The sequence below is a fragment of the Gorilla gorilla genome, chromosome 7, assembly GCF_029281585.2.
Source record: "Gorilla gorilla gorilla isolate KB3781 chromosome 7, NHGRI_mGorGor1-v2.1_pri, whole genome shotgun sequence".
In the NCBI taxonomy this organism is placed as follows: domain Eukaryota; kingdom Metazoa; phylum Chordata; class Mammalia; order Primates; family Hominidae; genus Gorilla; species Gorilla gorilla.
Genome location: NC_073231.2, coordinates 149,702,701 through 149,727,842, shown reverse-complemented (window position 1 = coordinate 149,727,842; position 25,142 = coordinate 149,702,701). Strand labels below are relative to the sequence as shown.

Sequence of the window (25,142 nt, the reverse complement as noted above, 5' to 3'; positions counted from 1 at the left end):
GACGGAGGTGGACCTCAGCAGGCTCTGCATAACCAGCCGTGTGTGATGAGCGGCCACACCTTGCCTCCTCTTCCCGTCCCAGGCACCAACAGCACAGAGCAGGCCAGTGTCCCCAGAGCCATGGCAGCCACGCTGGGAGCTGGCACACCCCCCAGGCCCCAGGCCAGGAGCATAGCTGGGGTGTATGTGGAGGCCTCGGGCCAGGCCCAGAGTATCTACACCGCCATGGAGCAGGGCCTCCTGCCTGCTGGGCTCGGGCTGGCTCTGCTAGAGGCCCAGGCAGCCACTGGGGGCCTGGTGGATCCCGCCCAGGGCCAGCTGCTCCCTGTATCCAAGGCCCTGCAGCAGGGTCTGGTGGGGCTGGAGCTGAAGGAGAAGCTGCTGGCCGCTGAGCGTGCCACTACGGGCTATCCTGACCCCTACGGGGGTGAGAAACTGGCCCTCTTTCAGGCCATCGGGAAGGAGGTTGTGGACAGGGCCCTGGGGCAGAGCTGGCTGGAGGTCCAACTGGCCACTGGGGGCCTGGTGGACCCCACCCAGGGAGTGCTCGTGGCCCCTGAGCCAGCCTGCCACCAGGGCCTCCTGGACCGGGAGACATGGCACAAGCTGTCAGAGCTTGAGCCTGGCACAGGCGACCTGCGCTTCCTCGACCCCAACACGCTGGAGCGGCTGACATACCACCAGCTGCTGGAAAGGTGTGTGCGGGCCCCCGGCTCGGGGCTAGCCTTGCTGCCCCTCAAGATCACCTTCCGCTCCATGGGCGGGGCGGTGAGTGCAGCAGAGCTGCTGGAGGTGGGCATCCTGGATGAGCAGGCTGTGCAGGGTCTGCGGGAGGGCAGGCTGGCCGCAGTGGACGTGAGTGCACGTGCCGAGGTGCGGCGCTACCTGGAGGGTACGGGCAGCGTGGCCGGGGTTGTCCTGCTGCCCGAAGGCCACAAGAAGAGCTTTTTCCAGGCTGCCACCGAGCACCTGCTCCCAATGGGCACCGCACTGCCACTCCTAGAGGCCCAGGCTGCCACCCACACCCTGGTGGACCCCATCACAGGCCAGCGGCTGTGGGTAGACGAGGCAGTCAGGGCGGGCCTGGTCAGCCCAGAGCTCCATGAGCAGCTCCTGGTGGCCGAGCAGGCTGTGACAGGGCACCACGACCCCTTCAGTGGCTCCCAAATCCCCCTTTTCCAGGCCATGAAGAAGGGGCTAGTGGACAGGCCACTGGCACTGCGGCTCCTGGATGCCCAGCTGGCCACAGGCGGGCTGGTCTGTCCGGCATGCAGGCTCCGGCTGCCCCTGGAGGCCGCCCTGCGCTGCGGCTGCCTGGATGAAGACACTCAGCGGCAGCTCTCGCAGGCTGGCAGCTTCTCAGACGGCACGCACGGCGGCCTGCGCTATGAACAGCTGCTGGCCCTCTGTGTCACTGACCCAGAGACCGGGCTCGCCTTCCTGCCACTCTCAGGGGGACCCCGGGGAGGGGAGCCCCAGGGACCCCCATTCATCAAGTACAGCACTTGGCAGGCCCTGAGCACAGCCACAGCCACCGTCTCCGTGGGGAAGTTCCGGGGCCGGCCCGTGTCCCTCTGGGAGCTGCTCTTCTCTGAGGCCATCTCCTCAGAGCAGAGGGCGATGCTGGCCCAGCAGTACCAGGAAGGGACCCTCTCCGTGGAGAAGCTGGCCGCTGAGCTGAGCGCCACCCTCGAGCAGGCTGCAGCCATTGCCAGGGTCACCTTTTCTGGGCTGAGGGACACCGTGACACCAGGAGAGCTGCTGAAAGCCGAGATCATCGACCAGGACCTGTACGAGCGGCTGGAGCACGGACAGGCCACAGCCCAGGATGTGGGCAGCCTGGCCTCGGTGCAGAGGTACCTGCAGGGTACAGGCTGCATTGCTGGCCTGCTGCTCCCTGGCTCCCAGGAACGCCTGAGCATCTATGAGGCCCGATGCAAGGGGCTCCTCCGGCCCGGCACTGCCCTCATCCTTCTGGAGGCACAAGCTGCCACCGGCTTCATTATCGACCCAAAAGCAAACAAGGGGCACTCTGTTGAGGAGGCACTGAGGGCTGCTGTCATTGGGCCTGATGTGTTCGCGAAGCTGCTGTCGGCTGAGCGCGCTGTCACTGGCTACGCTGACCCCTACACCGGGCAGCAGATCTCCCTCTTCCAGGCCATGCAGAAGGGCCTCATCGTCCGGGAGCACGGCATCCGCCTGCTGGAGGCCCAGATCGCCACGGGCGGCGTCATCGACCCCGTGCACAGCCACCGCGTGCCTGTGGACGTGGCCTACCGGCGCGGCTACTTCGATCAGATGCTGAACTTGATCCTGTTGGACCCTTCTGATGACACCAAGGGCTTCTTCGACCCCAACACGCACGAGAACCTCACGTACCTGCAGCTTCTGGAGCGCTGTGTGCGTGACCCCGAGACAGGCCTGTACCTCCTGCCACTCAGCAGCACGCAGTCCCCACTGGTGGACAGTGCCACCCAGCAGGCCTTCCAGAACCTGCTGCTCTCCGTGAAGTATGGACGGTTTCAGGGGCAGAGGGTCTCCGCGTGGGAGCTGATCAACTCTGAGTACTTCAGCGAGGGCCGCAGGAGGCAGCTGCTGCGTCGCTACCGGCGGCGCGAGGTCACGCTGGGGCAGGTGGCAAAGCTGCTGGAGGCGGAGACGCAGAGACAGGCGGACATCACGCTGCCCGCACTGCGGAGCCGGGTTACCGTCCACCAGCTCCTGGAGGCCGGTATCATTGACCAGCAGCTGTTGGACCAAGTGCTGGCCGGGACAATCAGCCCGGAGGCCCTCCTACTCATGGACGGCGTCCGCAGGTACCTGTGTGGCCTGGGAGCTGTGGGCGGTGTGCGGCTGCTGCCCTCTGGCCAGCGGCTCAGCCTCTACCAGGCCATGAGGCAGAAGCTGCTGGGGCCCAGGGTGGCCCTGGCCCTGCTGGAGGCCCAGGCGGCCACCGGAACCATTATGGACCCTCACAGCCCAGAGAGCCTCTCGGTGGATGAGGCCGTACGCAGGGGTGTGGTGGGGCCGGAGCTGTATGGCAGGCTGAAGCGGGCTGAGGGTGCCATTGCTGGCTTCAGAGACCCCTTCTCTGGGAAGCAGGTGTCTGTGTTCCAGGCCATGAAGAAAGGTCTCATCCCTTGGGAGCAAGCTGCCCGCCTCCTGGAGGCTCAACTGGCCACAGGAGGGATCATTGACCCCACCAGCCACCACCACCTCCCCATGCCAGTGGCCATTCAGCGTGGCTGTGTTGACCAGGAGATGGAGACAGCCTTGTCCAGCTCCTCCGAGACCTTCCCCACACCGGACGGCCAGGGGCGCACCAGCTATGCCCAGCTCCTGGAGCAATGCCCCAGGGATGAGACTTCTGGCCTTCACCTCCTGCCCCTGCCAGAAAGTGCTCCTGCCCTCCCCACCGAGGAGCAGGTCCAGAGGAGCCTGCAGGCCGTGCCGGGGGCCGAGGATGGCACATCCCTCTGGGACCTGCTCAGCTCCTGCCACTTCACCGAGGAGCAACGGAGGGGCCTGCTGGAGGACGTGCGGGAGGGGAAGACCACTGTGCCACAGCTGCTAGCCTCTGTGCAGAGGTGGATACAGGAGACCAAGCTCCTGGCCCAGGCCCGCGTCATGGTGCCCGGCCCACGGGGTGAGGTACCCGCTGTCTGGCTGCTGGATGCTGGCATTATCACCCAGGAGACCCTTGAGGCCCTGGCTCAGGGCTCGCAGTCGCCCGCCCAGGTCGCCGAGCAGCCGGCGGTGAAGACCTGCCTGTGGGGCACAGGCTGCGTGGCTGGTGTGCTGCTACAGCCCTCTGGGGTCAAGGCCAGCATCGCCCAGGCCGTGAGGGATGGCCTCCTGCCCACAGGCCTGGGCCAGAGGCTGCTGGAAGCCCAGGTGGCATCTGGCTTCCTTGTTGACCCCCTGAACAACCAGAGACTGTCAGTGGCAGACGCGGTTAAGGTCGGCCTGGTAGGCAGGGAGCTGAGTGAGCAGCTCGGGCAGGCCGAGAGGGCGGCGGCCGGGTACCCAGATCCCTACTCCGGGGCCTCCCTCTCTCTGTGGCAGGCCATGGAGAAGGGGCTCGTGCCACAGAACGAGGGCTTGCCCCTCCTGCAGGTGCAGCTGGCCACAGGGGGTGTGGTGGACCCTGTCCACGGGGTGCACCTGCCCCAGGCGGCAGCCTGCAGACTCGGCCTTCTGGACACACAGACGAGCCAGGTGCTGACTGCAGTTGACAAGGACAACAAGTTCTTCTTTGACCCCAGTGCGCGGGACCAGGTGACCTACCAGCAGCTCAGGGAGCGCTGCGTGTGCGACTCCGAGACCGGCTTGTTGCTGCTGCCACTGCCCTCAGACACAGTGCTTGAGGTGGACGACCACACCACGGTGGCTCTGAGGGCCATGAAGGTGCCCGTCAGCACAGGGAGGTTTAAGGGGTGTAGCGTGTCACTCTGGGACCTGTTGCTTTCCGAATACGTTGGCGCTGACAAGCGGCGGGAGCTGGTGGCACTCTGTCGGTCTGGGAGGGCTGCGGCCCTGCGGCAGGTGGTCAGCGCAGTCACCGCCCTGGTCGAGGCTGCAGAGGGGCAGCCCTTGCAGGCCACCTTCAGAGGGCTCCGGAAGCAGGTGTCAGCCAGGGACCTATTCAGGGCGCAGCTGATCAGCAGGAAGACGCTGGACGAGCTGAGCCAGGGGACAACGACTGTGAAGGAGGTGGCGGAGATGGACAGCGTGAGGCGGTCCCTGGAGGGAGGCAACTTCATTGCCGGGGTCCTTATCCAGGGCACCCAGGAGAGGATGAGCATCCCAGAGGCCCTGAGGAGGCACATCCTGCGGCCTGGCACAGCCCTGGTGCTGCTGGAGGCACAGGCAGCTACCGGATTCATCATCGACCCCGTGGAGAACCGGAAGCTGACCGTGGAGGAGGCGTTCAAAGCAGGAATGTTCGGGAAAGAAACCTACGTGAAGCTGCTGTCGGCCGAGCGTGCCGTCACCGGCTACACCGACCCCTATACTGGGCAGCAGATCTCCCTCTTCCAGGCCATGCAGAAGGACCTCATCGTCCGGGAGCACGGCATCCGCCTGCTGGAGGCCCAGATCGCCACGGGCGGCATCATCGACCCCGTGCACAGCCACCGCGTGCCCGTGGACGTGGCCTACCACTGCGGCTACTTCGACGAGGAGATGAACCGCGTCCTGGCGGACCCCAGCGACGACACCAAGGGCTTCTTCGACCCCAACACGCACGAGAACCTCACGTACCTGCAGCTTCTGGAGCGCTGTGTGGAGGACCCCGAGACGGGCCTGTACCTGCTACAAATCATAAAGAAAGGAGAAACCTACGTGTACATCAATGAGGCCACGAGACACGTGTTGCAATCCAGAACTGCAAAAATGCGCGTGGGGAGGTTTGCTGACCAGGTGGTCTCTTTCTGGGACCTGCTGTCCTCTCCATACTTCACAGAGGACAGGAAGCGGGAGCTCATCCAGGAGTATGGAGCCCAGAGTGGGGGCCTGGAGAAATTGCTGGAAATCATCACCACGACAATTGAAGAAACAGAGATGCAAAACCAAGACATCAAAGTGGCGGCCATCAGAGGGGAGGTGACAGCTGCAGACCTGTTCAACTCCAGGGTCATCGATCAGAAGACCCTGCACACACTTCGTGCGGGGAGGACTGGGGGACAGGCACTCAGCACGCTGGAGTGTGTGAAGCCCTACCTGGAAGGCAGCGGCTGCATTGCGGGGGTCACGGTGCCCTCCACCAGGGAGGTCATGAGCCTCCATGAGGCCAGCAGGAAGGAGCTCATCCCTGCAGCATTTGCAACTTGGCTGCTAGAGGCGCAGGCCGCCACCGGGTTCCTCCTGGACCCCTGCACCCGCCAGAAGCTCTCTGTGGATGAGGCCGTGGATGTGGGCCTGGTGAGCGAGGAGCTGCGGGAGAGGCTCCTGAAGGCTGAAAGGGCTGCCACGGGCTACAGGGATCCGGCCACGGGAGACACGATCCCGCTGTTCCAGGCCATGCAGAAGCAGCTCATCGAGAAGGCGGAGGCACTGAGGCTGCTGGAGGTGCAGGTGGCCACGGGGGGTGTCATCGACCCACAGCACCACCACCGGCTCCCACTGGAAACAGCCTACAGACGGGGCTGTCTGCACAAAGACATCTATGCGCTCATTTCCGACCAGAAGCACATGAGGAAACGGTTTGTGGACCCGAACACGCAAGAGAAGGTCTCGTACCGAGAGCTGCAGGAGAGGTGCCGCCCACAAGAGGACACGGGCTGGGTGCTCTTCCCAGTGAACAAGGATGCACGGGACTCCGAGTACATCGATGACGAGACAAGAAGGGCCCTGGAGGCAGAGCAAGTGGAAATCACAGTGGGAAGATTCAGAGGCCAGAAACCAACACTGTGGGCACTACTGAATTCCGAATACGTGACAGAGGAGAAGAAGCTCCAGCTGGTGAGGATGTATAGAACAGACACGAGACGGGCACTGCAGAAGGTAGCGCAGCTCATCTTAGACACGATTGAGAAGCAGGAAAACAGCAACAAACACCTGTGGTTCCAAGGAATTAGACGACAGATCACAGCTTCTGAACTCCTCAGCTCAGCCATAATCACGGAGGAAATGCTCCAGGACCTGGCCCAGGGCACTAAGACGCTGCAGGAGGTGACGGAGATGGACTCGGTCAAGCGCTACCTGGAGGGCACCAGCTGCATCGCGGGCGTCCTGGTGCCCGCCAAGGACCAGCCCGGCCGCCAGGAGAAGATGAGCATCTACCAGGCCATGTGGAAGGGCGTGCTGCGGCCCGGCACGGCCCTGGTGCTGCTGGAGGCGCAGGCGGCCACCGGCTTCGTCATCGACCCCGTGCGCAACCTGAGGCTGTCCGTGGAGGAGGCCGTGGCCGCGGGCGTGGTGGGCGGCGAGATCCAGGAGAAGCTGCTGTCGGCCGAGCGCGCCGTCACCGGCTACACCGACCCCTACACCGGGCAGCAGATCTCCCTCTTCCAGGCCATGCAGAAGGACCTCATCGTCCGGGAGCACGGCATCCGCCTGCTGGAGGCCCAGATCGCCACGGGCGGCGTCATCGACCCCGTGCACAGCCACCGCGTGCCCGTGGACGTGGCCTACCGGCGCGGCTACTTCGACGAGGAGATGAACCGCGTCCTGGCGGACCCCAGCGACGACACCAAGGGCTTCTTCGACCCCAACACGCACGAGAACCTCACGTACGTGCAGCTGCTGCGCCGCTGCGTGCCCGACCCGGACACCGGGCTCTACATGCTGCAGCTGGCAGGCCGGGGCTCCGCCGTGCACCAGCTGAGCGAGGAGCTGCGCTGTGCCCTGCGCGACGCCCGCGTGACGCCAGGCTCGGGCGCCCTCCAGGGCCAGAGCGTCTCCGTCTGGGAGCTCCTCTTCTACCGCGAGGTGTCCGAGGACCGGCGCCAGGACCTGCTGAGCAGATACCGGGTGGGCACGCTGACCGTGGAGGAGCTGGGCGCCACCCTCACCTCGCTGCTGGCCCGGGCCCAGGCCCGGGCCGAGGCCGAGGCCGGGAGCCCGCGCCCAGACCCCCGGGAGGCCCTGCGTGCGGCCACCATGGAGGTCAAGGTGGGCCGCCTCCGGGGGCGCGCGGTGCCCGTGTGGGACGTGCTGGCGTCCGGCTACGTGAGCGGGGCCGCCCGGGAGGAGCTGCTGGCCGAGTTTGGCTCGGGGACTCTGGACTTGCCCGCACTGACCCGCCGGCTGACCGCCATCATCGAGGAGGCCGAGGAGGCCCCCGGGGCCCGGCCGCAGCTCCAGGACGCCTGGCGCGGCCCGCGGGAGCCAGGGCCAGCCGGGCGAGGGGACGGCGACTCGGGGCGCTCCCAGCGAGAGGGCGAGGGGGAGGGCGAGACCCAGGAGGCCGCCGCCGCCGCCGCCCACCGCCAGGAGCAGACCCTGCGTGATGCCACCATGGAGGTGCAGCGCGGGCAGTTCCAGGGGCGGCCGGTCTCCGTGTGGGACGTCCTCTTCTCCTCGTACCTGAGCGAGGCCCGCCGAGACGAGCTCCTGGCCCAGCACGCGGCCGGCGCCCTGGGCCTGCCCGACCTCGTCGCCGTCCTCACCCGGGTCATCGAGGAGACCGAGGAGCGGCTCAGCAAGGTGTCCTTCCGCGGCCTGAGGCGCCAGGTGTCCGCCTCCGAGCTGCACACGTCCGGGATCCTGGGCCCCGAGACCCTGCGGGACCTGGCCCAGGGCACTAAGACGCTGCAGGAGGTGACGGAGATGGACTCGGTCAAGCGCTACCTGGAGGGCACCAGCTGCATCGCGGGCGTCCTGGTGCCCGCCAAGGACCAGCCCGGCCGCCAGGAGAAGATGAGCATCTACCAGGCCATGTGGAAGGGCGTGCTGCGGCCCGGCACGGCCCTGGTGCTGCTGGAGGCGCAGGCGGCCACCGGCTTCGTCATCGACCCCGTGCGCAACCTGAGGCTGTCCGTGGAGGAGGCCGTGGCCGCGGGCGTGGTGGGCGGCGAGATCCAGGAGAAGCTGCTGTCGGCCGAGCGCGCCGTCACCGGCTACACCGACCCCTACACCGGGCAGCAGATCTCCCTCTTCCAGGCCATGCAGAAGGACCTCATCGTCCGGGAGCACGGCATCCGCCTGCTGGAGGCCCAGATCGCCACGGGCGGCGTCATCGACCCCGTGCACAGCCACCGCGTGCCCGTGGACGTGGCCTACCGGCGCGGCTACTTCGACGAGGAGATGAACCGCGTCCTGGCGGACCCCAGCGATGACACCAAGGGCTTCTTCGACCCCAACACGCACGAGAACCTCACGTACGTGCAGCTGCTGCGCCGCTGCGTGCCCGACCCGGACACCGGGCTCTACATGCTGCAGCTGGCAGGCCGGGGCTCCGCCGTGCACCAGCTGAGCGAGGAGCTGCGCTGTGCCCTGCGCGACGCCCGCGTGACGCCAGGCTCGGGCGCCCTCCAGGGCCAGAGCGTCTCCGTCTGGGAGCTCCTCTTCTACCGCGAGGTGTCCGAGGACCGGCGCCAGGACCTGCTGAGCAGATACCGGGCGGGCACGCTGACCGTGGAGGAGCTGGGCGCCACCCTCACCTCGCTGCTGGCCCGGGCCCAGGCCCGGGCCGAGGCCGAGGCCGGGAGCCCGCGCCCAGACCCCCGGGAGGCCCTGCGTGCGGCCACCATGGAGGTCAAGGTGGGCCGCCTCCGGGGGCGCGCGGTGCCCGTGTGGGACGTGCTGGCGTCCGGCTACGTGAGCGGGGCCGCCCGGGAGGAGCTGCTGGCCGAGTTTGGCTCGGGGACTCTGGACTTGCCCGCACTGACCCGCCGGCTGACCGCCATCATCGAGGAGGCCGAGGAGGCCCCCGGGGTCCGGCCGCAGCTCCAGGACGCCTGGCGCGGCCCGCGGGAGCCAGGGCCAGCCGGGCGAGGGGACGGCGACTCGGGGCGCTCCCAGCGAGAGGGCGAGGGGGAGGGCGAGACCCAGGAGGCCGCCGCCGCCGCCGCCCACCGCCAGGAGCAGACCCTGCGTGATGCCACCATGGAGGTGCAGCGCGGGCAGTTCCAGGGGCGGCCGGTCTCCCTGTGGGACGTCCTCTTCTCCTCGTACCTGAGCGAGGCCCGCCGAGACGAGCTCCTGGCCCAGCACGCGGCCGGCGCCCTGGGCCTGCCCGACCTCGTCGCCGTCCTCACCCGGGTCATCGAGGAGACCGAGGAGCGGCTCAGCAAGGTGTCCTTCCGCGGCCTGAGGCGCCAGGTGTCCGCCTCCGAGCTGCACACGTCCGGGATCCTGGGCCCCGAGACCCTGCGGGACCTGGCCCAGGGCACTAAGACGCTGCAGGAGGTGACGGAGATGGACTCGGTCAAGCGCTACCTGGAGGGCACCAGCTGCATCGCGGGCGTCCTGGTGCCCGCCAAGGACCAGCCCGGCCGCCAGGAGAAGATGAGCATCTACCAGGCCATGTGGAAGGGCGTGCTGCGGCCCGGCACGGCCCTGGTGCTGCTGGAGGCGCAGGCGGCCACCGGCTTCGTCATCGACCCCGTGCGCAACCTGAGGCTGTCCGTGGAGGAGGCCGTGGCCGCGGGCGTGGTGGGCGGCGAGATCCAGGAGAAGCTGCTGTCGGCCGAGCGCGCCGTCACCGGCTACACCGACCCCTACACCGGGCAGCAGATCTCCCTCTTCCAGGCCATGCAGAAGGACCTCATCGTCCGGGAGCACGGCATCCGCCTGCTGGAGGCCCAGATCGCCACGGGCGGCGTCATCGACCCCGTGCACAGCCACCGCGTGCCCGTGGACGTGGCCTACCGGCGCGGCTACTTCGACGAGGAGATGAACCGCGTCCTGGCGGACCCCAGCGACGACACCAAGGGCTTCTTCGACCCCAACACGCACGAGAACCTCACGTACGTGCAGCTGCTGCGCCGCTGCGTGCCCGACCCGGACACCGGGCTCTACATGCTGCAGCTGGCAGGCCGGGGCTCTGCCGTGCACCAGCTGAGCGAGGAGCTGCGCTGTGCCCTGCGCGATGCCCGCGTGACGCCAGGCTCGGGCGCCCTCCAGGGCCAGAGCGTCTCCGTCTGGGAGCTCCTCTTCTACCGCGAGGTGTCCGAGGACCGGCGCCAGGACCTGCTGAGCAGATACCGGGCGGGCACGCTGACCGTGGAGGAGCTGGGCGCCACCCTCACCTCGCTGCTGGCCCGGGCCCAGGCCCGGGCCGAGGCCGAGGCCGGGAGCCCGCGCCCAGACCCCCGGGAGGCCCTGCGTGCGGCCACCATGGAGGTCAAGGTGGGCCGCCTCCGGGGGCGCGCGGTGCCCGTGTGGGACGTGCTGGCGTCCGGCTACATGAGCGGGGCCGCCCGGGAGGAGCTGCTGGCCGAGTTTGGCTCGGGGACTCTGGACTTGCCCGCACTGACCCGCCGGCTGACCGCCATCATCGAGGAGGCCGAGGAGGCCCCCGGGGCCCGGCCGCAGCTCCAGGACGTCTGGCGCGGCCCGCGGGAGCCAGGGCCAGCCGGGCGAGGGGACGGCGACTCGGGGCGCTCCCAGCGAGAGGGCGAGGGGGAGGGCGAGACCCAGGAGGCCGCCGCCGCCGCCGCCCACCGCCAGGAGCAGACCCTGCGTGATGCCACCATGGAGGTGCAGCGCGGGCAGTTCCAGGGGCGGCCGGTCTCCGTGTGGGACGTCCTCTTCTCCTCGTACCTGAGCGAGGCCCGCCGAGACGAGCTCCTGGCCCAGCACGCGGCCGGCGCCCTGGGCCTGCCCGACCTCGTCGCCGTCCTCACCCGGGTCATCGAGGAGACCGAGGAGCGGCTCAGCAAGGTGTCCTTCCGCGGCCTGAGGCGCCAGGTGTCCGCCTCCGAGCTGCACACGTCCGGGATCCTGGGCCCCGAGACCCTGCGGGACCTGGCCCAGGGCACTAAGACGCTGCAGGAGGTGACGGAGATGGACTCGGTCAAGCGCTACCTGGAGGGCACCAGCTGCATCGCGGGCGTCCTGGTGCCCGCCAAGGACCAGCCCGGCCGCCAGGAGAAGATGAGCATCTACCAGGCCATGTGGAAGGGCGTGCTGCGGCCCGGCACGGCCCTGGTGCTGCTGGAGGCGCAGGCGGCCACCGGCTTCGTCATCGACCCCGTGCGCAACCTGAGGCTGTCCGTGGAGGAGGCCGTGGCCGCGGGCGTGGTGGGCGGCGAGATCCAGGAGAAGCTGCTGTCGGCCGAGCGCGCCGTCACCGGCTACACCGACCCCTACACCGGGCAGCAGATCTCCCTCTTCCAGGCCATGCAGAAGGACCTCATCGTCCGGGAGCACGGCATCCGCCTGCTGGAGGCCCAGATCGCCACGGGCGGCGTCATCGACCCCGTGCACAGCCACCGCGTGCCCGTGGACGTGGCCTACCGGCGCGGCTACTTCGACGAGGAGATGAACCGCATCCTGGCGGACCCCAGCGACGACACCAAGGGCTTCTTCGACCCCAACACGCACGAGAACCTCACGTACGTGCAGCTGCTGCGCCGCTGCGTGCCCGACCCGGACACCGGGCTCTACATGCTGCAGCTGGCAGGCCGGGGCTCCGCCGTGCACCAGCTGAGCGAGGAGCTGCGCTGTGCCCTGCGCGACGCCCGCGTGACGCCAGGCTCGGGCGCCCTCCAGGGCCAGAGCGTCTCCGTCTGGGAGCTCCTCTTCTACCGCGAGGTGTCCGAGGACCGGCGCCAGGACCTGCTGAGCAGATACCGGGTGGGCACGCTGACCGTGGAGGAGCTGGGCGCCACCCTCACCTCGCTGCTGGCCCGGGCCCAGGCCCGGGCCGAGGCCGAGGCCGGGAGCCCGCGCCCAGACCCCCGGGAGGCCCTGCGTGCGGCCACCATGGAGGTCAAGGTGGGCCGCCTCCGGGGGCGCGCGGTGCCCGTGTGGGACGTGCTGGCGTCCGGCTACGTGAGCGGGGCCGCCCGGGAGGAGCTGCTGGCCGAGTTTGGCTCGGGGACTCTGGACTTGCCCGCACTGACCCGCCGGCTGACCGCCATCATCGAGGAGGCCGAGGAGGCCCCCGGGGCCCGGCCGCAGCTCCAGGACGCCTGGCGCGGCCCGCGGGAGCCAGGGCCAGCCGGGCGAGGGGACGGCGACTCGGGGCGCTCCCAGCGAGAGGGCGAGGGGGAGGGCGAGACCCAGGAGGCCGCCGCCGCCGCCGCCCACCGCCAGGAGCAGACCCTGCGTGATGCCACCATGGAGGTGCAGCGCGGGCAGTTCCAGGGGCGGCCGGTCTCCGTGTGGGACGTCCTCTTCTCCTCGTACCTGAGCGAGGCCCGCCGAGACGAGCTCCTGGCCCAGCACGCGGCCGGCGCCCTGGGCCTGCCCGACCTCGTCGCCGTCCTCACCCGGGTCATCGAGGAGACCGAGGAGCGGCTCAGCAAGGTGTCCTTCCGCGGCCTGAGGCGCCAGGTGTCCGCCTCTGAGCTGCACACGTCCGGGATCCTGGGCCCCGAGACCCTGCGGGACCTGGCCCAGGGCACTAAGACGCTGCAGGAGGTGACGGAGATGGACTCGGTCAAGCGCTACCTGGAGGGCACCAGCTGCATCGCGGGCGTCCTGGTGCCCGCCAAGGACCAGCCCGGCCGCCAGGAGAAGATGAGCATCTACCAGGCCATGTGGAAGGGCGTGCTGCGGCCCGGCACGGCCCTGGTGCTGCTGGAGGCGCAGGCGGCCACCGGCTTCGTCATCGACCCCGTGCGCAACCTGAGGCTGTCCGTGGAGGAGGCCGTGGCCGCGGGCGTGGTGGGCGGCGAGATCCAGGAGAAGCTGCTGTCGGCCGAGCGCGCCGTCACCGGCTACACCGACCCCTACACCGGGCAGCAGATCTCCCTCTTCCAGGCCATGCAGAAGGACCTCATCGTCCGGGAGCACGGCATCCGCCTGCTGGAGGCCCAGATCGCCACGGGCGGCGTCATCGACCCCGTGCACAGCCACCGCGTGCCCGTGGACGTGGCCTACCGGCGCGGCTGCTTCGACGAGGAGATGAACCGCGTCCTGGCGGACCCCAGCGACGACACCAAGGGCTTCTTCGACCCCAACACGCACGAGAACCTCACGTACGTGCAGCTGCTGCGCCGCTGCGTGCCCGACCCGGACACCGGGCTCTACATGCTGCAGCTGGCAGGCCGGGGCTCCGCCGTGCACCAGCTGAGCGAGGAGCTGCGCTGTGCCCTGCGCGACGCCCGCGTGACGCCAGGCTCGGGCGCCCTCCAGGGCCAGAGCGTCTCCGTCTGGGAGCTCCTCTTCTACCGCGAGGTGTCCGAGGACCGGCGCCAGGACCTGCTGAGCAGATACCGGGCGGGCACGCTGACCGTGGAGGAGCTGGGCGCCACCCTCACCTCGCTGCTGGCCCGGGCCCAGGCCCTGGCCGAGGCCGAGGCCGGGAGCCCGCGCCCAGACCCCCGGGAGGCCCTGCATGCGGCCACCATGGAGGTCAAGGTGGGCCGCCTCCGGGGGCGCGCGGTGCCCGTGTGGGACGTGCTGGCATCCGGCTACGTGAGCGGGGCCGCCCGGGAGGAGCTGCTGGCCGAGTTTGGCTCGGGGACTCTGGACTTGCCCGCACTGACCCGCCGGCTGACCGCCATCATCGAGGAGGCCGAGGAGGCCCCCGGGGCCCGGCCGCAGCTCCAGGACGCCTGGCGCGGCCCGCGGGAGCCAGGGCCAGCCGGGCGAGGGGACGGCGACTCGGGGCGCTCCCAGCGAGAGGGCGAGGGGGAGGGCGAGACCCAGGAGGCCGCTGCCGCCGCCGCCCACCGCCAGGAGCAGACCCTGCGTGATGCCACCATGGAGGTGCAGCGCGGGCAGTTCCAGGGGCGGCCGGTCTCCGTGTGGGACGTCCTCTTCTCCTCGTACCTGAGCGAGGCCCGCCGAGACGAGCTCCTGGCCCAGCACGCGGCCGGCACCCTGGGCCTGCCCGACCTCGTCGCCGTCCTCACCCGGGTCATCGAGGAGACCGAGGAGCGGCTCAGCAAGGTGTCCTTCCGCGGCCTGAGGCGCCAGGTGTCCGCCTCCGAGCTGCACACGTCCGGGATCCTGGGCCCCGAGACCCTGCGGGACCTGGCCCAGGGCACTAAGACGCTGCAGGAGGTGACGGAGATGGACTCGGTCAAGCGCTACCTGGAGGGCACCAGCTGCATCGCGGGCGTCCTGGTGCCCGCCAAGGACCAGCCCGGCCGCCAGGAGAAGATGAGCATCTACCAGGCCATGTGGAAGGGCGTGCTGCGGCCCGGCACGGCCCTGGTGCTGCTGGAGGCGCAGGCGGCCACCGGCTTCGTCGTCGACCCCGTGCGCAACCTGAGGCTGTCCGTGGAGGAGGCCGTGGCCGCGGGCGTGGTGGGCGGCGAGATCCAGGAGAAGCTGCTGTCGGCCGAGCGCGCCGTCACCGGCTACACCGACCCCTACACCGGGCAGCAGATCTCCCTCTTCCAGGCCATGCAGAAGGACCTCATCGTCCGGGAGCACGGCATCCGCCTGCTGGAGGCCCAGATCGCCACGGGCGGCGTCATCGACCCCGTGCACAGCCACCGCGTGCCCGTGGACGTGGCCTACCGGCGCGGCTACTTCGACGAGGAGATGAACCGCATCCTGGCGGACCCCAGCGACGACACCAAGGGCTTCTTCGACCCCAACACGCACGAGAACCTCACGTACGTGCAGCTGCTGCGCCGCTGCGTGCCCGACCCGGACACCGGGCTCTACATGCTGCAGCTGGCAGGCCGGGGCTCCGCCGTGCACCAGCTGAGCGAGGAGCTGCGCTGTGCCCTGCGCGACGCCCGCGTGACGCCAGGCTCGGGCGCCCTCCAGGGCCAGAGCGTCTCCGTCTGGGAGCTCCTCTTCTACCGCGAGGTGTCCGAGGACCGGCGCCAGGACCTGCTGAGCAGATACCGGGCGGGCACGCTGACCGTGGAGGAGCTGGGCGCCACCCTCACCTCGCTGCTGGCCCGGGCCCAGGCCCGGGCCGAGGCCGAGGCCGGGAGCCCGCGCCCAGACCCCCGGGAGGCCCTGCGTGCGGCCACCATGGAGGTCAAGGTGGGCCGCCTCCGGGGGCGCGCGGTGCCCGTGTGGGACGTGCTGGCGTCCGGCTACGTGAGCGGGGCCGCCCGGGAGGAGCTGCTGGCCGAGTTTGGCTCGGGGACTCTGGACTTGCCCGCACTGACCCGCCGGCTGACCGCCATCATCGAGGAGGCCGAGGAGGCCCCCGGGGCCCGGCCGCAGCTCCAGGACGCCTGGCGCGGCCCACGGGAGCCAGGGCCAGCCGGGCGAGGGGACGGCGACTCGGGGCGCTCCCAGCGAGAGGGCGAGGGGGAGGGCGAGACCCAGGAGGCCGCCGCCGCCGCCGCCCACCGCCAGGAGCAGACCCTGCGTGATGCCACCATGGAGGTGCAGCGCGGGCAGTTCCAGGGGTGGCCGGTCTCCATGTGGGACGTCCTCTTCTCCTCGTACCTGAGCGAGGCCCGCCGAGACGAGCTCCTGGCCCAGCACGCGGCCGGCGCCCTGGGCCTGCCCGACCTCGTCGCCATCCTCACCCGGGTCATCGAGGAGACCGAGGAGCGGCTCAGCAAGGTGTCCTTCCGCGGCCTGAGGCGCCAGGTGTCCGCCTCCGAGCTGCACACGTCCGGGATCCTGGGCCCCGAGACCCTGCGGGACCTGGCCCAGGGCACTAAGACGCTGCAGGAGGTGACGGAGATGGACTCGGTCAAGCGCTACCTGGAGGGCACCAGCTGCATCGCGGGCGTCCTGGTGCCCGCCAAGGACCAGCCCGGCCGCCAGGAGAAGATGAGCATCTACCAGGCCATGTGGAAGGGCGTGCTGCGGCCCGGCACGGCCCTGGTGCTGCTGGAGGCGCAGGCGGCCACCGGCTTCGTCATCGACCCCGTGCGCAACCTGAGGCTGTCCGTGGAGGAGGCCGTGGCCGCGGGCGTGGTGGGCGGCGAGATCCAGGAGAAGCTGCTGTCGGCCGAGCGCGCCGTCACCGGCTACACCGACCCCTACACCGGGCAGCAGATCTCCCTCTTCCAGGCCATGCAGAAGGACCTCATCGTCCGGGAGCACGGCATCCGCCTGCTGGAGGCCCAGATCGCCACGGGCGGCGTCATCGACCCCGTGCACAGCCACCGCGTGCCCGTGGACGTGGCCTACCGGCGCGGCTACTTCGACGAGGAGATGAACCGCGTCCTGGCGGACCCCAGCGACGACACCAAGGGCTTCTTCGACCCCAACACGCACGAGAACCTCACGTACCTGCAGCTTCTGCAGAGGGCCACCCTCGACCCTGAGACGGGGCTCCTATTTCTTTCTCTCTCTCTACAGTGACTGGGCTTCCTCCGTGGAGTTTTCTGCAACTCTGGAGAAGTTGAGGCATACTTGTGTGTCTGGGGTTTTTTTTGTTGTTTTTTTTTTTTTTTTTTGTCATTCTTTGACTTTGTTGTTTTACCCATTTGTTATCTGTGGAAAACGTTTTAAGTTGTCATGTGACAGAAACTTTTTCTTTGTCCATGGAGGTGTTTCATAAGTTTTTTGGTGTGTTTTCTAGGTCCTCTATGTGTCATATGGTTTTACTTTTCACTCCTTTTTCGTTTTCAGAACATTTTTCTGTCCGTTTTGGATTCACTGCTTCCATTTTACAGAATGTCACTCTTTAGACTCTCAGTCCATCATGCCATCGGGTACTCTTGTTGCAGTGTAATTTTTATTACATGCGGTTATTTCTCTAATGATGTGCTATTCACGTTCATCGTCAAACTCATTTTCCATCAGCCAATGTCTACTGTTTAGTGCCCTGGCTCTATTTCGGTCCTCCTCCCCGGCCTTTCCCTGGCTGCTGTGCTGGCCAAAAGCATGGGCTTTATTCTCTCCATTGGCTGCTGCTCTACCTTAGAGGTGTGACCTCACTAGCGTTAACTGAGCGAGTCTGTTGTGGAGAAGTACCTTTGGTAGTAATTTACTAGGAAAAATTCTGAACAAGTAAAATATGAAGGAAACTCTTGTTTTTGATTTTAGGTTTTTGAAGGTTCAATCACTAATCTTTATGCCCTTAATATACAGATAGTAGATTAAACAAGGGAAGCAAGCCGTCCAAAATCCAGGGTTCCTAGAGCCGTATCTCAGAATCGTATGCACATAGGTTGCAGTTAAGTCTTGCTCAAAGTTTTCTGGGAGAACCAAAAACTTTCATTGTTAATGGAAGTGTGGCAATTGGAGCAGGTGACAAAGAACAAGCCCTTTCGAGTCCTCCCTTCATTCACTGCACACATGGGTTGCCTGTGGCGTCTGGGCCACTTGGTCTCCAATGGTAGCAGAACACAGCAAGAATCCATGTGTTCTGCCTGGTGGCTGTGTGTGGTTGGCCTCCTGGGGTGCCTGTGGGCTGGGCATGGATGCTGTGGAGGACACTCCCTGTGCTGGACTGGCTGGAGCGAGGGCAGATAGAGTGGACAGGGCTTGGACATTCTGGATGAAGAGCCAGTGGCCTCAGGGCAGAAATGACACCAGGGTAACTCATCAAAATGTGCCTCCCAGGCTCTAGAAAATCCCTGGTAGGGTCTGTGTGGCCTTTGCAGGAGCATGTGGCCCATCTGGAGGTGGGCTTGAGGGGACAGGGAGCCACAAGTAAATAGAAACGGTAGTGAGGTTCACATGTGCTAACATTCACAGATGTCAAAGTAGGCACTCAGCACAATCCGCTTAATAGCTCTCATCCAGGTTTTGTAGCTGTCTGAATCAGACCATGTACAACCAATGATGAAGGCTAGAATGGGGGATGCAGTCAGGGCACTAGCCTTGAAAAGGGGGACAGGGAGAACCTTCAAAAACAAGTGGAGGAAAGGCATCAGCAGGGTGCTTTCAACCACATTCTTCCTATTGTTCTTGAGCAAGTCCTGTGTGTGTGCCCAATGCCTGTGTTGCGGAAGTTCTCACTGTAAACTTTACAGCAATGCTGAAGCAGGAATTAGCATGCCTGATTCGTGGTGATGGGACCCACGTCTTTCTATCCTTTTACCTTTACCTTGTCTTTGTCATTGTATTTGCAGTGAACCTCCTTAGGCAGCATATTAATGGGTGGGGTTATCTTTATCCAATTTCATAATTTCTATGTTTGAATTGGCACATTTATACCGTTACATTTTATGTAATTATGTGTTTGGACTTATTCTTTGTTTCCTTTCCCTCCTCTGTTTTTTGTTCATTTCCCCTCCCTTAGCTACCTTCTTTTGGATTATTGGAATATTTTTTAGTGTTCCATTTAAATTTACTGGCTTTGGGCCATTGTTTTCTAATTTTTTATTGGTCGCCCTGGAGATTACAGTATACTTAGGATTTTTGACAGTCTTCTTAGAGTCTCCGCTCTGCCACTTCATGTGAGGTGTGGTCTCTTCCTCCACACCTCCCCGCCCCCCATTCTATCTTTGTCATGTTATCACATTTACATGCATTGAAAATCCTACCAGGTAATGTGGCAATTTTGTTTTCAACAGTATAGATTTTTTTTTTCTTTTTGGAGATAGAGCCTTGCTCTGCCACCCAGGCTGGAGTGCAGTGGTGCAATCTTGGCTCATTGCAACCTCCGCCTCCCTCCCAGGTTCAAGCGATTTTCGTGCCTCAGCTTGCCAAGCAGCTGGGACTACAGGTGCGCACCACCATGCCCGGCTTTTTTGTATTTTAGTCTCTACTCAGTGGTGTTTCATCATGTTTCCCAGGCAGGTCTCAAACTCCTGAGCTCAGGCAATCTGCCCACCTTGGCCTCCCAAAGTGCTGGGATTATAGGCGTGAGCCACCGCACCCAGCCTCAACAGTAATAGATACATGGATATAGATATAGAGATAGATATATAGATATAGATATATAGATACGTGGATGTATAGATATAGAGATAGATATATAGATATATAGAGATAGAGATATAGATATAGATATATAGATAAATAGATATAGATATATAGATGTATTTTTTTTGAGATGGAGTCTTGCTCTGTCACCCAGGCTGGAGTGCAGTGGCACGATCTCGGCTCACTGCAAGCTCCGCTTCCTGGGTTCACGCCATTCTCCTGCCTCAGCCTCCCGAGTAGCTGGGACTACAGGCACCTGCCACCACGCCTGGCTAATTTTTTGTGTTTTTAGCAGACACGGGGTTTCACCATGTTAGCCAGGATGGTCTCGATCTCCTGACCTCGTGATCCGCCCGCCTCGGCCTCCCAAAGTGCTAGGGTTACAGGCGTGAGCTACCAGATATTTTTAATGATTTAAAAAGTGAAAACAGCATATTATGGTTCTCTAAATATATACCATTTCCATTGCTCTTTCTGCATTCCTGAAGTTCCAGGTTCCCTCTGGTATCATTCCCTTCAGGCTAAATACCTTTCTTTAGCATTTTCTTTTAAAGTTGGCAGGTGAAGCACTTTGGGAGGCCAAGGCGGGCAGATCACTTGAGGTCAGGAGTTCAAGACCAGTATGGCCAACATGGTAAAACCCTGTCTCTACTAAAAATACAAAAATTAGCTGGGCGTGATGTTGCCTATAATCACGGGAGGATGAGGTGGGAGAATCACTCGAACCCAAGAAGCGGAGGTTGCAGTGAGCCAAGATCGCACCATTGCACTCCAGCCTGGGCAACAGAGTAAGTGTCCACCTTGGCTCGTGGGTGGGAACTGACGAGCGCCCAACTCCAAGCTGTGTCCTCTCAAAAAAAGTAAATAAAGTCTGCTGGTGAGGAATTTTACACATATAAATACATAAAATATTTGATTTGAGTTTATCCCATCTGGAGTTGGCCAAACTTTTTGATTTTCATAAGTTTATATCTTTCACTGAATTAGAGAACTTTTCTGCCATTATTTCTTCAAAATAAATGTTTTACGTACTAATATCTTTCCATTCCCCTTCTGGAACTTCAAATACAAAAATGATAGATGTTTTGATATTGTTTCACAGCTCTCTGAAGCTTTGTTCATTTTTTAAAAAAATATTTTCTCCTGTTTTTCAGATTAGATAATTTCTATTGATCTCTTTGTAAGTTTACTGACTCCTTCCTCTGTAATCCCCCTTTTGCTATTGAGACACTCAGTGAGCCTTTTTTTTTTTTTTTTACTTTGAGACGGAGTCTTACTCTGTTGCCCAGGTTGGAGTGCAGTGGGGCGTGATCTCAGCTCACTGCAGAGTCCGCCTCCCGGGTTCAAGTGATTCTCATGCCTCAGCCTCCTGAATAGTTGGGACTACAGGTGTGCGCCACCATGCCTGGCTAATTTTTGTACTTTTAGTAGAGACAGGGTTTCTCCATGTTGCCCAGGCTGGTCTCAAACACCTAGACTCAAGTGATCTACGCGCCTCGGCCTCCGAAAGTGCTGGGGTTACAGGCATGAGCCACTGTGCCTAGCCAGCTTTTTTACTTCAGGTGATTTTTTACTTCAGGTAATATGTTTTTCACTTCTACCATTTCCACATGCTGAGAATGTCTGTCTTTTCACTCATTCTTGGGGTGTCCACTCTTGCCGCGGGGAGCATCGGGCTGGAATTGCTGCTGTGAAATCTTTTCCTGGTCCCTCCAGCATCTGAGTCCTGGGGTTCTGCCAGCAAATGTCTGTCTTTTCCCTTGAGACCGGATCCAATTTCGTCCTTGGCATGTTGGGTAATTTGGGGTTGTATCCTGGATATTTTAAATAATCAGATGCGAGGCTCTGAGGCCTGCGAGAACGCGCTTGAGAACGTTGGCATTTTCACTTTGGCGGGCACTCATCCCGGCTGGGTCAGGCCACAAGCCGTATCCCAGCCTCTGTGTGCAATGGATCCGTGTTGGCTCCATTCTCAAGGCTTTTGCTGTGCGGCATGTTCCCCACACGTGCTGCTCAGCTCAGGCAAGCACCGAGCTTGTGTTGTTTCATGCTCAGCGTGGAGGCCCCTCCTCCAGGTCGCTGCTCTGTGGGGTTCCCATACACTCAGGCTCCTAGGAGGAGTCCATTTAGAAAGCCAGGGTTTTTCTCAGAGTCTTAGTTCCTTGTGCTGTCATCCATTTCACACGACTTGGGCCCTGCTCGGGGCAACACAGCAAGAGAAAAGACAGGGAAAATAAGAGAGGGACCTTGCACACACATGCTCTGGACCACAGAGCCCTGTGCCCAGCTCCTCTGTCAATACAGGTGGAATCTCGTGCAGGATCGCAGGGGTCTGTGATGCCACCAAAGAGCAGGCCGGGACAGGGTTAGGAGAGAAAGGAGAGGGAAGTGGGGGTTTCTCCTACGCACTCTTGTTTGCAGAGGGAAAGGCGGGTTTGTATTGGGGTTGTCGGTCTTTGCACCCATGGCACAGTTGTGAGACACCCCCATCCTCAGATCAAAGCCACACATACAGCTGGGGAAAAACAAAACAAAACAAAACAAAAACAGTAAACCTCCATGCCAGTTGCTGGTAAGTTTTGAGTTTCCTCCCCAGCCAGCTGCTACTGTTAGCGTTTCACAGTCCTCCAGGAGTCGCTTTTTATATTCTGTCCAAAGGGAGAGAGGAGCTGTAGTGGCTGTGCTCCATCTCTGCCAGCCCAGAAGTTTCCAGAAGTGCGCTTCTGATTTTACAGGTGAAGAACCGGAGTCCTGGGGGTGTAACAAGCCCAGGTCCTCAAGGCAAGGGTGGGAATTCACGAGCGCCCAACTCCAAGCTGTGTCCTCGCCCCGCAAGCTTGTGCTGGTCACTGCTGCCCTGTGCCCCCCGGATAGAAACACTGCTGGAGGAGAAGCCTTTCTCAGAACCCTGGGGAAGGGGATGGCCAGGCCACCTACACTCCTGGCCCTGCTCCACTGGCTGCACTGGAGTGGCATCTGGATGGACAGCAGCCGGCTGGAGACTGGGAGGAGGCCTGGGTGCAGGAGGCTGGGGCGCTGGGCAGCATGCGCCGCGGGGCAGCAGGACGCAGGGGCCTCCCAGCCGGACTCGCACGTGGCACTCTCTGGGGCAGGTGGTGACGGGAGGCAGACACACTCCAGGGGAGTCCCTCAGTCACCATGCTCCAGGTACTTGCACCTCACGTTTAGAACCAGGGTAGATTTGGAGACTCCTGGGATATTTTGACAAAATTTCTCTCCAATCTCTAAGTACAAAGGATGCTCCTACAAAGGGCCAGATGGCAAGTCCTGGGATGGAACCCCTGCCCTCGGTGCCACCACTGCTCTTTCATAACTGTGGGCTCTTCCGAAAGTGACTTCATGGCTCAGTGCCTCAGTTTCCCTTTTTGTAAAATGGTCATCATGGCTGGGCGCAGTGGCTCAGGCCTGTAATCCCAGCACTTTGGGAGGCCGAGGCGGGTGGATCACGAGGTCAGGAGTTCGAGACCAACCTGACCAACATGGTGAAACCCTGTCTCTACTAAAAATACAAAAATTAGCTGGGTGTGGTAGGCGCCTGTAATCCCAGCTACTCAGGAGGCTGAGGCAGGAGAATCACTTGAACCCAGGAGGCGGAGCTTGCAGTGAGCCGAGATCCCGCCACTGCACTCCAGACTGGGCGACAGAGTCTCTGTCTCAAAAAAAAAAAAAAAGAAAAAAAAGGTCATCATAATAACACTTAACTCACTCAGCAGTTGTGAGTACAAATAAAATTCAAATCCTGGAAGTGTCTGAAAAACATCCACAAGAATGACAGAAAGGAGAAGCACGCTGTTGTTTTTGTTAGTTTTGACATTCGTGTGGCTTTTTTCTTCCTATCCGAAAAAGAGATTTTCTCCCCAATCAGCCCAAGTCATCCTTCTAGTGGCAAGAAAATTAGGAATGTTATGGAAAGAATCCCAAAAGAAAAAACGAGTGAATATTCAGATTCACATTTTTCTTTTTTCTTTTTTTTGTTTTTTTCTTTTTTGAGACGGGGTCTCGCTCTGTCACGCAGGTTGGAGTGCAGTGGTACAACAGCTCACTACAGCCTCGAACTCCTGGGCTCAAGTGATCCTTCCACCTTAGCCTCCCAAGTAGCTGGGACTACAGGTGTGTGCCACCATGCCCAGCTGATTTTTTTTTTAAGGACTAGAAAGTCAAAGACAAATGCCCAGCAGATTTTGTAGAGCTGGGGTTTCCCCATGTTGCCTAGGCTGGTCTTGAACTCCTGAGCTCAAGCAATCCACCTGCTTCGGCCTCCCAAAGTGCTGGAATTACAGACATGAGCCGGCACGTCTGGCCTATATTCTGATTTATATTCAAAGTAGACTTTGCAGCAAGACAATAGGCTTGGAAGACAGGTTAGTGACGCAGTTCATGATGGGGTTCACAAAGGGGCTGGTGATGAGGTTCGAGATGGCGTTTGTGATAGGATTGGTGTTGGGTTCATGATGGGGTTCGTGATGGGGGTGGTGATGGGTTACCCTGGAGACGGTGAGAAGGAAAGGCAGAGACGGAGGAGGTCAGATGCTTGGCTTGTCTTCCCTTGACTCCCTCCAGTGCTGGTGGGGGTTGTTTCAAAAACATCTGGACAGGCCAGGCATGGTGGCTCACATCTGCAATCGCAGCACTTTGGGAGGCCGAGGCGGGTAGATCACTTGAGCTCAGGAGTTTGAGACCAGCCTGACTAACATCCAACATGGTGAAACCCTGTCTCTACTAAAAAAAAAAAAAAAAAAAAAAAAAAAATTAGCCAGGCGTAGTGGCAGGCACCTGTAATCCCAGCTACTCAAGAGGCTGAGGCAGGAGAATCACTTGAATGTGGAGGCAGAGGTTGCAGTGTGTGGGGAAAAGCAAGAGAGATCAGATTGTCACTGTGTCTGTGTAGAAAGAAGTAGACATGGGAGACTCCATTTTGTTATGTACTAAGAAAAATTCTTCTGCCTTGAGATTCTGTGACCTTACCCCCAACCCCGTGCTCTCTGAAACATGTGCTGTGTCAAACTCAGGGTTAAATGGATTAAGGGCGGTGCAAGATGTGCTTTGTTAAACAGATGCTTGAAGGCAGCACGCTCCTTAAGAGTCATCACCACTCCCTAATCTCAAGTACCCAGGGACACAAACACTGAGGACGCAGGGACCTCTGCCTAGGAAAGCCAGGTATTGTCCAAGGTTTCTCCCCATGTGATAGTCTGAAATATGGTCTCGTGGGAAAGGAAAGACCTGACCGTCCCCCAGCCCGACACCCGTAAAGGGTCTGTGCTGAGGAGGATTAGCATAAGAGGAAGGCATGCCTCTTGCAGTTGAGACAAGAGGAAGGCATCTGTCTCCTGCCTGTCCCTGGGCAATGGAATGTCTCGGTATAAAACCCGATTGTACGTTCCATCTACTGAGATAGGGAAGAACCGCCTTAGGGCTGGAGGTGGGACATGCAGGCAGCAATACTGCTTTGTAAAGCATTGAGATGTTTATGTGTATGCATATCTAAAAGCACAGCACTTAATCCTTTACATTGTCTATGATGCAAAGACCTTTGTTCACGTGTTTGTCTGCTGACCCTCTCCCCACTATTGTCTTGTGACCCTGACACATCCCCCTCTCAGAGAAACACCCACGAATGATGAATAAATACTAAGGGAACTCAGAGGCTGGCGGGACCCTCCATATGCTGAACGCTGGTTCCCCGGGTCCCCTTATTTCTTTCTCTATACTTTGTCTCTGTGTCTTTTTCTTTTCCAAGTCTCTCGTTCCACCTTACG

The 25,142-nt window shown here is 62.2% G+C and overlaps 1 protein-coding gene across 1 annotated transcript in view; it reads left to right on the top strand.

Moving 5' to 3' along the window:
• The window catches only part of EPPK1 (epiplakin 1), a 30,301-nt gene extending 5,208 nt beyond the window's left edge, over window positions 1-25,093 (top strand). The window contains exon 2 of the mRNA XM_031014022.3: window positions 1-25,093. Coding sequence (XP_030869882.3) covers window positions 46-16,848 — 16,803 coding nt within the window. The 5' untranslated portion in view covers window positions 1-45 and the 3' untranslated portion in view covers window positions 16,849-25,093.
• The last annotated feature ends 49 nt before the right edge of the window (window positions 25,094-25,142 follow it).